This window comes from Mercenaria mercenaria, chromosome 11, assembly GCF_021730395.1.
Source record: "Mercenaria mercenaria strain notata chromosome 11, MADL_Memer_1, whole genome shotgun sequence".
In the NCBI taxonomy this organism is placed as follows: domain Eukaryota; kingdom Metazoa; phylum Mollusca; class Bivalvia; order Venerida; family Veneridae; genus Mercenaria; species Mercenaria mercenaria.
Genome location: NC_069371.1, coordinates 56025469 through 56040232, shown reverse-complemented (window position 1 = coordinate 56040232; position 14764 = coordinate 56025469). Strand labels below are relative to the sequence as shown.

The window sequence follows — 14764 nt, the reverse complement described above, 5'->3', positions numbered from 1 at the left end:
AATGTCGTCACTGGTGACGAGACATGGGTTCACTTTTTTGAGCCCAAACGAAAGATTCAGAACAAAATATGGGCAACAAAGTCTGGCAAAAGACCATGCACTGCAAAGCGGACCTTGAGCGTCAAGAAGGTAATGTATGCCATATTCTTCACAACTCAGGGTCCTGCCATTCAGCTTACTGTGCCTGTAAAGGCAAATCTGTAAATGCGAAGTTTTACAAGACTAAAGTTCTTCGAAAACTGAAGAAATATTTCAAAAATCGAAGACCCGCAACTGGTTTGGCCAATGTCAGATTGCTACATGACAGTGCGTCATCGCACAAGGCGTCTATTGTACAAGACTTTTTGAAGCAGGAAAAGGTTGTGACTTCTTTTTGTTCCCAAGGCTAAAAAAGTACCTTTCTGGTCGAAAATTTGTGCAGGGCAAACACCTCGGTTCTGCAATATTTTAGTGTCTTCTTAGTATACCTAGAAAAGACTATGAAAATGCCTTCAAGGATTGGATTAGAAGACTGAAACTTTGCATATCTGTTAGAGGTGAATGCTTCGAGGGGACCAAATAAAATTTTCATTGAAATCTATCAAGGATAGATTTTTATGTGCTTATATGCATTCATATTTGAACAATCCTCGTATTTTGATATAAACTATTTACCATTGTTAAAACAAACGTTACGAGATCAATATTTATAAGAGTGGAATGATGTGTTATCAAACCAACGTAAACTTAAGTATTATAGAATATTCAAGACTGAATTTAAATATGAGAAGCTTTTGGATGTAGTAGATAGTGTGATAGGTTGTCATCTCATAATCTGGAAACTGAAAGTGGTAGATTTTCACGTATTGACAGAAATGATCGAATATGTAAATTATGTACTAGAAATGTTGAATCTGAGTATCACTTTTTATTGTGCTGTCCAATTTATCATAAGCTACGTCAGAAATATAACATTGTTTTTTTTCCTTTCCTACATTTAATAGATTTGCTAATTTGTTATCTTGTAAGAGTATCAAAACTATTAGAAGTTCGTCTAAATTTGTTTCAATGCTATGAAATTTCGGTTGGAAAAACTTGCTACTTTTGCTGCGTCTTAGTGTAATATTGAATGTGTTACTTCGTGTGTTTGTATGTTGATGATTGTATGCTTTGTATGTTGATTGTATGTCTTAGCCATCTTAGTAAGATATTGTAAATGGCCAAATAAACTTGCATAAACTTGATAATGATAGGACTGCAGCATTAGAATAAAAAAAGAAAATTGTGGGTTTTTACATTATGTGGCCTTATTTCCTGCTATTGTTTTAGCCAAAAATGCTAAACTATTTGTACTTCTGTGATATTTTTCTAGGGTGATTTAGGAGTTTTCTACTTTCTATCAGATTTCTACAAAATTTAAACCAATTTAAAATTAATTTTGACCAGTTCTATTATATTATTTTTCAGATAATCTGGGGACTGAGTTTGGTGAACCTTATATACAGTACCAATGACTTTTGCAAAAACTTCAGACAATATTTACAGCACGTGAGAAGGTATCTATTAACCGTCTTCGAATATTTTCCAGAATCTAATAACATGTTTTGAGCGCACGCCAAATAAGACTTATTAAACGTAATTTGATATCACATCTGACAAAATCGTATGACAATTTAATATTTCATTTTTTGTAGACATGTCGTCTAAGAAAAGTTATTTTCGTCACACATGTTTCTTTTATTTGCAGAATAATGATGCGTATTTTGTTCTTTACAACAGGCGAATATCATGTGCCAATGGTAAATTGATGTGATAGGCCATTTAAACAAAAACTCGTAGAACACGAAATGCCATTTTTTTTTGCATTCAGTAACTGCACAGGGAACGGAACTTATTCTGTCACTGTGCACTGAATGTTTGATGTACTGACCTCAGATCAATAATTATGGGTCATAAGTGATCTTTATATCAAATGTGGTCTTAGACAAACGCATTCTCTAGATATATGACCTTGACCTTTGACCTACTGACCTCAAAATCAACAGGGATCATCTTCTGGTCATGAACAACCTCCCTATCAAATTTCGTGATCCTAAGCCCAGGCTTTCTCAAGTTATCGTCTGAAAATGTTTAACTGTTCTGGGTCACTGTGTCCTTGACCTTTGACCTGCTGACCTCCAAATCAATAAGGGTCATCTGTTGGTCACGGTCATCCTCCCTATCAAGTTTCGTATTCCTAGGCTCAAGCATTCTTAAATTATTGTTCGGAAATTGTTTAACTGTTCCAGGTCACTGTGACCTTGACCTTTGACCTACTGACCTCAAAATATATAGCAGTCATATGCTGGTCATAACATCCTTATCAATTTCATGGTCCTTGGCCTAAGCGTTCTTGAGTTATCATCTGGAAATGCTTAAACTGTTCTTGGTTACTCTTACCTTGACCTTTGACCTACTGACCTCAAATTCAATACACGTCATCTGCTGGTCATGATCAATCTTCCTTTCAAGGTTCGTGATCCTAGGTCTACGCGTTCTTAAGTTATCGTCCGGAAATCGTTTAACTGTTCCAGGTCACTGTGACTTCGACCTTTGAACCTACTGACCTCAAAATCAATAGGGGTCATCTGCTGCTTATGACCAACATCCTTATCAACTTTCATGATCTTAGGCCAAGTGTTTTTGAGTTATCACCCCAAAATGGTTTAACTGTTCCGGGTCACTGTGACCTTGACCTTTGACCTACTGATCTTAATATCAATAGGGGTCATTTGTTGGTTATGACTAACCTCACTTTCAACTTTCATGATCCTAGGCCTAAGCATTCTCAAGTTACTGTCCGGAAACGATTGAATGTTCCGGGTCACATGTGACCTTAACCTTGAACCTACTGACCTCAAAATCAGTAAGGGTTATCTGCTAGTCGTGACCAACCTCCCTATTATGTTTCATTATCCTAGGTCCAAGCGTTCTCAAGATATCTTCCGGAAACCGTTTAACTGTTCCGAGTCACTACGACCTTGATCTGCTGACCACAAAATTTATAGGGTCGTTTGCTATTCATGACCAGCCTCCCTATTAAATTTCATGATCCTAGGCCCAAGCGTTCTTGAGTTATCATCCGGAAACCGTTAAACTGTTCTGGGTCACCCTCACTTTGACCTTTGACCTACTAACCTCAAAATCAATAGAGGTCAGTTGCTTGTCATGACCAATCTCCCTTCTAACTTTTATGTTCCTAAGCCCAAGCGTTCTTGAGATATCATCCGGAATCCGTTTAACTGTTCCGGGACACTATGAGTTTGACCTTTGGCCTACTGACCTCAAAATCAATATGGGTCATCTACTGGTCACGATCAACATCTCTATCAACTTTCATGATCCTAGATCAAAGCTTTCTTATCATCCGGAAACGAATTGATCTACGGACAGACAGACCGACCGACCGACCGAATATACCCCTACTTCGAAGGGGGGCATAAAAAGTCAATAAACAAACACGTGATTTTTCAGACTTTTGATAAATTCAAAGGCCATAGCTCTGGTGTTATTTAAGCACTTTAAATAATGTTCTTGATATTAAAGTAAGTACCAGCCATGCGGTGGTTCACGAGTTTGTAACAGACTTCAACATTTACAAACATTATTCATACAACGAGCTAGAATGAAATATTTGCCAAACATGGAAGCTGCGTTTATTATTTCATGTGTTTTAAGATTGCTTTGAATGATAAATAGGCAATACGTTTCGGACTGAATTTCTGCAGCTGTACATATACTATGAAAGCGCCTTAATTTGTACTTGATCCATTTGGTATCAAAAGGTCGTAACATAGGCATTTAAATCTTCAAAGGTCATAGCATCATTGAAAAAAATTGTCCATTACTGAACATTCCGTACATCATGCAGTAATATACTTTCTTTGTCTGTTGGACGATAACGGCTACAAAATCTTGTGTTTGATATGGTATATACCAGCAATCTTGACAATACTGAAATTTGAGATCGTGAGGACATAGTGATCTCTTCTATTCAGTTTCGTCACGATTTTTCTAGAAATATCGTATCTAATACGCTATGAATACAATATAAGGCAATTTTGTCTGATTCAGGTGTTATAAATCTTATGTTATTTTAGTAGTCTTTTTGATTAGCAAACATGAATTTCATGGATATTGCGTTTGAATTCATATCGTCTGTAATGCTAACAAGAACATTGATGAAAACCATAACTGTGATGTTATTTCAGCATTTATTCCTGTTATCGGATATTCTATGAAATAATTATAAAATCAGTTAAAAAGACCGTGACGTGGGAAGATTTTTCTATTCTTTAGGTTTGGCAGTCATGGCGCCGAGGAAAAATTAATTGACAAATTAATACCCCGACCTAAACGCGTCTGAACTTGCTGTGCAGTTGAAAATGTTTTGTTTGCATTTTGTAACAAATGGCTGCTTTATACTTTTAATATAGAATTAGAAAAGGATGTTACACGAGTGTCATTTCATATTAAATTGATTGAACGGTTTGAATGAAACTTTAAGATAAGAGGCTCTGTCGAGCATTTTATTACTTCTCTTCAATGTAATTTTCTTTATATCATATGTTAGCTTTTCCTGGTGATACTAATTTACCTACTATAGACTTGAATTTCTCGAATGTCATGGCTTAACTTCACTCCCAAGAGGACAAAAACATGATAAATAAGCTCTCTGGGTTCATAAACATATTATTACTGGCATCTCATGTAATTAAACTTATGTTATCTATATACAAGAAGAAAAGCAAGAGGAACATTTTATTGACTTATTTCTTTTGGCATAAAACTACGGATTCTGAGCATGGATGACTAGATTAGAAGGAATCTGAAAGGGGACCGCCCAAGGAACATTCCTTTCTGACTTGGGTGAAATATCTTGTCGGTATAGTAATTGGTCTTTTTTAAAGAAATTTCGGACTGCGGATGACGAAAATCGGTGGTTAAAGCTCGCTATGAGCACTTCATACTCAGGTGCGCTAAAACGTATAATTTTGCCCCACAAATAATACCAAATTTTAGAGATACAATGTATATTGAATTAAATAATCATTTGTTTACTACGATATATAGCAGATTTGTTTCATTGTTACTGACCTGTTTTTGAGCTGCTGTTTTAGAGGAGAAGAAGCGCTTGTATAGGTCCAACGTTTCCGGTGTATAACAATCCGTATAATTTGTATAGCCCCTTGGTAAACTGTAGTCCCCGGGGAATTTTCCCTCCCATAATCCCTCTGGTCCACATGTTCTGTACCCAAACTCTGTAAAGTAAAACAGATAAATTTTACCTAAGCATACTAAGAAATTAAACATTAAGACACTATGTCAAGCTAGCATTATTTGCAAAGCCTTTATAAAATGTAGAGATGTTACTTTATATTTCAAATAAGACTTTTCATGTTTTCCCCTCCATTTCTTACCAAAAAAACTAACTTGAAAAAAAGTTACTGAAGGTTTTATTTTTTTTTGAAACACGAGTTGATTATATATGTAAATAAATCTCTTTTCTCTATCTCCTTATGCCAACATGAAATCGCCCCTATTGTATGTACGCACATATTGATTGTACGATATACTGACTAAAGGTTAGGTTTAGGTTTAAAATAGGTTTAATAGTGTATATTCAATGCGTGCGTATACTCTATGCAGGAGAATTAGTGCTGACCTATCACCTTGTAGACACTGAAATATTTAACAGTTAAATATGGTCATAAACAAAATGGACAACTCCTACATTTACTGTTTTCCATTGATTTCGGGATTTCCCAGTTATAGTCTGAAAGAAAGAGGATCATATGTGCTATATCATAAGCTTTCCAAAACCATACAAAAAAAAAAAAAAAAAAAAAAACTTGAAAAAAAGTTATTGAAAGTTTTATAATGTAAACAAACCTGTTCAACATTTTACCATCAATATGTTTCCACTGATGATTGCACTCAGTGTATGTAATAACTGATTGTCTAGATATAATTCTAATTATGAAGCCCAAACGAAATTCTTGTTTAAAATGTGAAGAGACTTATAAAGTTAATGTAGGTTGTAAATTGCTGTGGCTTCTTATAGATAATCGCTTGTATCATTTGCAACATTTATGCCATTTTACGATTTGTCTTACTTAAATTAGATCACAATTAATGACAGTGACGCCGGAAGGTTCTATTAAAAGTCAAGAGGATCGGTTGAAAATTTGTAAATCGTCTGAAACACTTTCAAAACAATGGAATGAAATGATGAAAGTTATAAGCAGCATTCTGCTTAGGTTGTTACAAATATGTGATACAAGTTATATCTCTTTTATGCTATTTCTCTTTTTTCATGTCGTATATATCATTTATAACAAAGTCTGTTTCTGAAAAGTTATCCTTACAGAAAGCAAGTGTTTTTAGCTTAAAAACAAAAATATTAAAACATTTGCTGTAACGACTCCTTTATTTTGTATTTTGTCCTTGTATGAAATGGATGCAATTTTAATTTTGATGCAGCTGGATATTATAGCAGGACCTCAGGACTACTGTTAAGTGAAAGCCGTGGGAAAAGTGTGCATGTTCTGTATCTGTGACATTTTTAATAATTAATGTCGGTCATATTTTGTCGGCCAGTTCATTTGTTTGGAAAAGGGCCTATTTTGTTTTTCTTTCACTTTAGATCATTGCTTTTATGTTGGCATCAGTTTATTACTGGTCAATTTAGTGTTAAATTTCCTTGGGAAGGCACCGTCTCTAAATATTGTTGATAGAATGTTACAATATACTGTATTTACCATTAGATGTCTTTAATTGATTAATCTTGACAAAGCAAGAGTGGACAAAAATATAGCATACAAGTGTGTATAGAATCCCTCCGTTCAATACACTCGTTTTCAATACAATACCCAACAGAATGACTCAAGGGCGGCGGTATTCAGTTGGTTAATATGTTTTCTTCTCAACCGGGCGGACTTTTGCTCCATCTGCCTCAGATCACGACCAATTACCTCGTCAAATTATAAAGTGTACATTGTTCCTTGAAGCAGACTCTAGAGTTATTGAAATAAGCACAAACTGTCTTCGCAATCGAGCTTAAATGAATTAACTTTGACTACAAAGAGCTCTAGATAACATTACATGATCATGGGAGAAAATTATCAATAACTCTTTATTACGTGAATATGATCATGACGACACATATTGATATCTTACTCTCAGGATCTAACCCTGGAAGAGGCGGACAAGGTAGTCTGATTGTGGAGCCAGCTCGCGCAGCAGGCCAACACAGTATTGTATCCCAGGTTGCATTGCAATATAAACCACCTGAAAAAAAAGAATAAAGACTGTTAACTAACAAAATACCACAAAAATGAAGACTTTAAAGTTTGTATACACATCATTTCTTTTGCAAAACAACTCCGGGGCACTCGCTCTAAAATAGTGAACTTTCTAAAATTTCGAAGAAACACAAGCATTCAATGTTACTGTTTGAGTGTATATCACCGGTTTGAATACAGAACCGTTAGGTTTTTATTTATTATATGTAACACACTGTTCAACAATTTACAACCGTTTTATCTATGTGCAAAACACTCCATTTCATGAGTTTTTGTGTTCAAGAGAAAACAAATTCGATTCTTAAAAAAAAGAAAGTGCATTGCTTTGTTACAAACGTTTGATTTTATGTTCTGTAAATCAGAAGATTAACTTGGCTACTTTTCGAATCAAAACCATGTTTAACTGTGTATGAAATTATCTATTTTGGTACTGTTAATATTGCATTTTTCATATTTATCAATATATCTTATTTTACTTTAAACATATTTTATTTTTGAATTAGTGAGGTGATTGCAGAAACATGTATTATTGCACTTTATCATATAAAAAGAGAAGAAATTACATGTACCAAATAGACAGTTAACTTCTGACCCTGTAATCTTGAGCTTTGCGTCAGGGATTTGAGACTTGCTCATCAAGCTTGTATAATAATATAATATAAAAGACACATTGTGTTTTAATGTTTAATATTGATCCAAAGTTATTTGAATATCCAACTACGCATAAATGTTACAAACGGGACAAATACAACAAAAACTGTTCAACACATAGTGTGGCCCTGAGTTTTGAGCTAATAGGGTTTGTTTGTTTTGTTATGGTGATTGTTTGTTCCAAGTTACTTAAATATCCGTGCAGATACAACATTGTTATAGGCTAATCTGGAACAACTTGCGGGTACATTTTTTTTTTGTTTCGAAAGAACTGTTTTATTTGAAAAATACCTAATAGCTGAAACACGTTTCTGAAAGTGTTACAACTATAATCACAATTACAAGTGTTCAATTTTAATACTATGGTGGCTGATTTCTGCCATTTCGTGTGTTCGTACCGCCGAGGTGAAATGCTGAAGTAACAAAAAACGCGAAAGGTCGAAATAATGCTTATTTGTCGTGTGTTCGCCTTTCGATTTTCGAGGCAAACACACGAAATAACAAAACATTGAAGGCGAAATAACGAAATTTTAGAGGCGAACACACGAACTTTTGTATTAATCACTTTTCGTGTCTGCGTGTATTAGAAATTCGTGTTGTCGCCCTTCTTTTGTCATATCTTCGTGTATTCGCACCGAAAGGCGAAAGGCGAACACACGACATTGAGCTGTTTTCGACCTTTCGTTAACTTCGACCCGACGACACGAACACACGACAAAAGTTTCGTGTAGATTCTGCCTTAATACAGTAATGTGCAGTAATGTAGCAAAATGATACGTAATAGCGCAAATTGGGGCGTAATGTTTTATATAAATTTAATAGCAGAACTGAAATACTTGAAGAGTTGAATGTTTTATTGCATATGAAGCATTTTCTATCATAAATTGAGAAGATTTTATGCATATTGAACTTTCATTTTTTTCAAGTACAAATGGTAAAACATATTACCTAACATGATAGCATTCAAAGCTCAGATCGGCGTGTAAGACTGATAGAAGCTTCATGTATGTACACATTTTATACCAGTGATACACTATTTACACAATGACATCTTTTATGGAATATAAGTCATTATCTTTCATAAATTTAGGACAAATATTATTTTATAAATGGTAAAACTCATTATTTAGATAGCATTCAAAGCTCAGGGCGGCGTAATGATGCCCCGTAAGACTTGCAGAAGCGTAATATATGTATAAATTTAATACCAGCTATAAAATACTTGCACAATGACATATTTTATGGAATACAAGACATTACCTTTCATAAATTGATGAGAAATATCATTTTATAAATTATAAAACACATTATCTAGATAGCAATCAAAGGTCAGGTCGGCAAAATAATGTGAAAGCGTAATGTATGTATATACCAACGATAAAATACTTGCACAATGATATCTAGTATGGAATATAAATTATTATCTTACATAAATTAATGAGATTTATTATTTTATATGCGCTAAACACATTCAGAGCTAAGTAATGATCATCAGTAAAGCTTGTAGAGGTGTAATGTATGTGGCACCGTTAAATGTCGCAAAGTTGATGTGAAATATCGCCACCCTCGCTAAATGTCGCAAAATCATCTGCCGCTAAATGTCGCACCTTTAACGCTAAATGTCCCCGTTATATGTCTTAAAACCAACGCTAAATGTCAATCAGCAAATAACAAAAAACCAACTAAAGTTCAAGTTATTGCAACTTAGATATTACTTTAAACAATTTTTAACCTGAAACAAGATTAGGTGTGTGCGTGCATGCCAAAGTGTGCATGTGTTGACTATGGGAAGGGCTTAGAAATTACATACTGTTCTGAACTGCATTTTTGTTTTCCAATGTTGCCTCGCCATACCTACGTAATTGATTTGATGCCTAGACGCGGTAGTCGCCAAGGTATTTAAATTATTTTACCTCTTAACTACAGAATCCACCGGAGTCCTGTTTAGCTTATGTGATAGCGTCGTCGTGCTGGGCCTCGTTTCGTAATGTCGCCCGTTGTATCGCATGTCGTGCGTCTGTCAACATACAACACGGAGCACAATAATGCGACACGACGCTCGACACACGATACGGCGGATGACAATATAATTTTGTAACATATGCTAAAATTCTTTTTACCAAATACCGAAATCTGAAAATGGAAAATGGCCACGCCCTCTGGCGGCCATTTTTTTGACGAATCAGAAAAATTTGAGCAATACTTGTAGAAGGTCACATAAGGACATTTTGTGTCAAATTATTTTAAGGTCGAGATAACAGTTTTATACAAGAAAGTTTTCTAATAAATATAGGGAAAAGTGGCCACGCCCCCTGGCAGCCATGTTTTTTGACAAATATAACTAATCTGACCAATCTTAGTAGATGGTCACACAAGGACCGTTTGTGTAAAATTATTTTGAAATTAGGCTAGTAGTTTTATTATTGCCCTATGGTCAAAATAGACAAGAAGAACTATATACATATAGAGAAAAGTGACCACGCCCTATGGCGAAAATGTTTTTTTGACGAATAGGAAAAATTTGATCAGTATTTGTAGAGGGTCACACAATAACCATTTGTGCATAATTATTTTAAAATTGGGCCAGCAGTTTTACACAAGAAGATTTGTTTTTTAATTTTCACTATATACATATAGGGAAAAGTGACCATGCACTATGGCGGCCATGTTTTTTTTTGACAAATCGAAACAATTTGAATACTATTGATAGAGGGTCACACAAGGACAATTTGTGCAAAATTATTTTAAAATTGGGCCGGCAGTTCCACACAAGAAGAATTTTTAAAGTTTCCACAAAATACAAATAGTGAAAAGTGGCCACGCCCTCTTCCAGTCATATTTTTTTAACGAATCAAAATAATTTGAACAATCTTTATAGGGGGTCATACAAGTACCATTTGTTTGAAATAATTTCAAAATCGGACCATTGGTTTAGGAGGAGATGTCGTTTGAATATTTTTCTATTTTTAGCTCTGGCGGTTCATATGTGCAACCAAGCAAAACTGCTTGAAAAATTTGGAAGAGAACCACCCGGTTTATCCCGCTACCAAAGTTACAAGTGTATTTCTGACAATCATATAGCATCTTTATTTTTATTCCTAATTACATCAAAAGAATGTTCACAAAATGCTACACAAAATAGTCCCATTAAGAACAATGCGAATGAGTTCAACCTGTATCCATTCACACTGACCAATTTAGATTACATAAGATCTATCAATGATAAGATATTCCAGCCCATGGTTACATCAATGCACGATTTCCAGCTGGCAATATAGATAAGTTCATCTTAGATATGAGGCACATTTGTATTTGTTTCTCATACATGCATATTTATAGATTGGCATTTGCTTTGTCACCAACAGATCAGGTATACTATTGTACAATTTTTGCCCGGAGTATTCCCCAGCAACCACTGGCTGGAATTCATTGAAACCACTCCGAATAGGAGATGCACATATTATCTTCATGTTTTATTCAGATGAGTTACTGCCCTTTGATTACTCAACATGAATAAACTAAAGCGCCTTTATCGTCAGTGAATTCTACTTTTGTTATTTTAATGTGTTATAATGCATATTTCGGGGTGCATCCATCATTTTTACCGATATTTTCTTATTTCATAAAATTACATTTTGTACATTTTGACATTTTTAATAGACAAAATGTAAATGCAGATGCTCTCTGCTTTATCCTTATTGTAAAAGAAAGGCATTGAGGTACACAACAGTTGCTATTAAATAGAAAATAAATCTACCTAAACCCGCAACCACCAGACGTCTCAAGGCTTTGATTTTTCTACTGATCCTGCATCAAAATAGTTCGCCTGTTATAAATCTAAAGCCGCCATAAACATTTTTTTTGTGCAATTTGTAGGAAATTATTCTTGTGTAATTAATTTCCACATAAATACGTTCGCCATATATGCTAAGTACATAAGTATGATTATTAAATGTTAAACGATTTAATATTTTTACATTTTGTACATGTGAATGTTATATCTAATGAGGAGGATTTTGAGTTATGATCACCATGCTAATAATACCACTCAGGAGGACTGTCTCATAACTGAAAATATAGCAGACATTTACTCTAATTACGACATCATGTCTTAAAATTGTAATAGATAATTGATTGTTTAATAGCATCAGACAACTAATTGTTTTTATGATGTCATATAGCAGACAATTATATGTTATTATGATGTCATGTCTGAAGAAGATAGCAGACAATTAACTGTTATTATGGCATTATGTCTGAAGAATGTAGCAGTTGATTATTGCTATGACGGCATCTTGTCTAAAAAAATGTAGCAGATTATTAAATGTTATTGTAAATGTTATTAAATGAAAGAACGGTGCCTTTGAGTAAAAAAGGTTCCTCTGGCAAGATCATAACACACTGAGGGTGTTATCTCCGTACAGGGCCTGTTTATTACATGTTTACCTGAAACAAAAGGAGGCAAGGTCAGTATGTTTTTTTTTTTATTTGTGACTAACTCATGTTCAGTCATTAAATGCTAGTTTTTATTTTTATGTTTCTTTTCACTGCAGCTGGATAAGAAACGCCTTTACTATGAAACTTTATTGCTTATAGTATATTTCTTTGCTTAAAATAAGTTAGTTCACGAAAATTACATGACGGTACACTTCAGATAATAAAACAAAATCGGAATGCCATTCCGTAACGACATGACGTCATTTCCGTCTCCCGCGCTAACGTCATGTCCATTGTTTTCGACAATAGGCTTACGTCAGTTATGATAATATGATGATAATGCATGAAGCAATACGGTATCAAGAGAATTTCTAGCACAAGTTTGTTACTATTTACTAGGTACTAATGAACTAAATGTTATTATGACATTGTGTTCGCCTTTGGGATCATGGAGTCCATTCAAATAGATATGTAATAGAGTTCCGCTTATAAACCGATGCTAGGGGCGGGAGAGGTGTTGCACATTTAATTACCTCCTATGAACAGACTCAATCAAACCGAGTCTGCTATTATTCTTTTTTGTTGTTGCATTCTATGCTTCTAAGGGATATTTTTACAGATTTTATCATTGACTGTATTGCCTTTACGCATTTTCCAGAACTAGTTATATTCGAATCTTTGTGCAAATGTATGTATGGCCATACCTTCACGTGTGAATGATCAATGAGAAGAATTCTGAGTTATGGTCACCACGGTAACGGCGCAGCTTAGGACTATTAGCAACATGTTCATTATATCAGAGAAAAGCAATACATCACTGGTAACTATAAGACCGAGTGTATATATTAATGATTTATATCGTCTTATATGTTCATCATGTCACTTAAACAACCATAGAAAATACAAATACGAGTAAAACCTTAATTATCATAGTGGTTCTTGTCAATGCTGGTATAACATAGAAAGAGGTAACTTACGAAATACCACAAATTTGTCGAAGTACTTAAATATACTTTGATAAAAACATAAAATTGTTATATGCTATCAAATTAATGTTAACTGGTACAACAAGAGCTATCACTTAAGGACGCCGCATAGATGCAGAGAATGTAAATACTTGTGATCAGGACTTTTGACCCTTTAATGGCGCGAACACTAATAAAAAAATCTTAAATTTACCAGCTTGTGTGACGTTTTCCTTGGACATATTGACATGTACTGTTTGCTCTTAACTTCGTTTAGATGTGGTTATTGATTGAGGATAGTTTCATGAAAAGTTTCCCAGCGGCTTAGACAATAGAGCGGACACGAATGAAGCTTTCTGATAAATGTGACTTTGAAGGTCCATTACTAAGGGAAAGTGAGTTGGCAATTTTTTTCATAGCCAGTGCATAGACTTCTGCAAGACACTAAATAATGAAGATTGGCAGGTCAAAATTTACAGAAGGTCTTTGGAACTCAAAGAAATGTATGTGTATTATGTTGAAATTTCAATGAATCGACAGAATGAGCCCCAGGTCTTTCTAACTTTCTTCATACTTCATAAAAAAATAATTGTACATATACTGCGATTTATTTCGAATTTCTACATACCAACTTTTATTTTCCAATAAAATGAAATAGTTTCTGTGCTTTTTAAAAGAAATTAAAATGTTCACATTCCTTAGTATTGGACCTTTAACCTTTGATCTTGTGACTCCAGTTGTGCGCTCTGTACGTCGCCTAGATGAGATTAACAATTGGTGGACATTTTATGAAAATCTTCCCAACTGTTAAGAAGATATGGAACGGACACAGCTCTTTGACCTTTAACTTCAAACTGCGACGTTGACCTATAACCTAGTGATCTGGTCTGTGCTTTCTGTACGTCGTCTTGATATGGTTTACAACTGATGCTAGTTTTATGAAAATTTTCCCTGTAGTTACGACACGATAAAGGAACGGACAAATGGACAGACGAACGTGCATAGATACTGTTGTTGATGATTTAGAATAAAACACACACACACACACACACACACACACACACACACACAGGCAAACGCACGCGCACACACGCGCGCACGCACACGCACACACTACATTTACCAGAGAACATTGAACTCTAGACACCATGTATTTAGAACTCTTTAAAGGCACGCTTTACTAAAATATCTGTCTATTGTTGACTAGACATGATGGGTAATTTGATTAAACGGTCTGACAATCATATTAGATTCTGCTCCCCCTTAAAAAGGTCGCATCGAGCGTTCACCTTTTTGAAGGTTTCGTTAGCGGTGTTTCGTACTAAGACGTACACAAAAATGTGAAGTAATATTATTTTTCTTATCACTCTCAACAATGCGTTTGTAATA

General features: G+C 34.7%; 1 protein-coding gene across 1 annotated transcript in view; it reads right to left on the bottom strand.

Moving 5' to 3' along the window:
- LOC123532095 (PDF receptor-like) overlaps positions 1–14764 on the bottom strand; it is a 137141-nt gene that overhangs the window by 47231 nt on the left and 75146 nt on the right. Inside the window, exons 2-3 of the mRNA XM_045313453.2 lie at positions 7198–7308; positions 5116–5279 (exon numbers count right to left, since the gene is read on the bottom strand). Of these exons, the coding sequence (XP_045169388.1) occupies positions 5116–5279; positions 7198–7308 (275 nt within the window). The remainder of the gene's footprint in view (positions 1–5115; positions 5280–7197; positions 7309–14764) is intronic.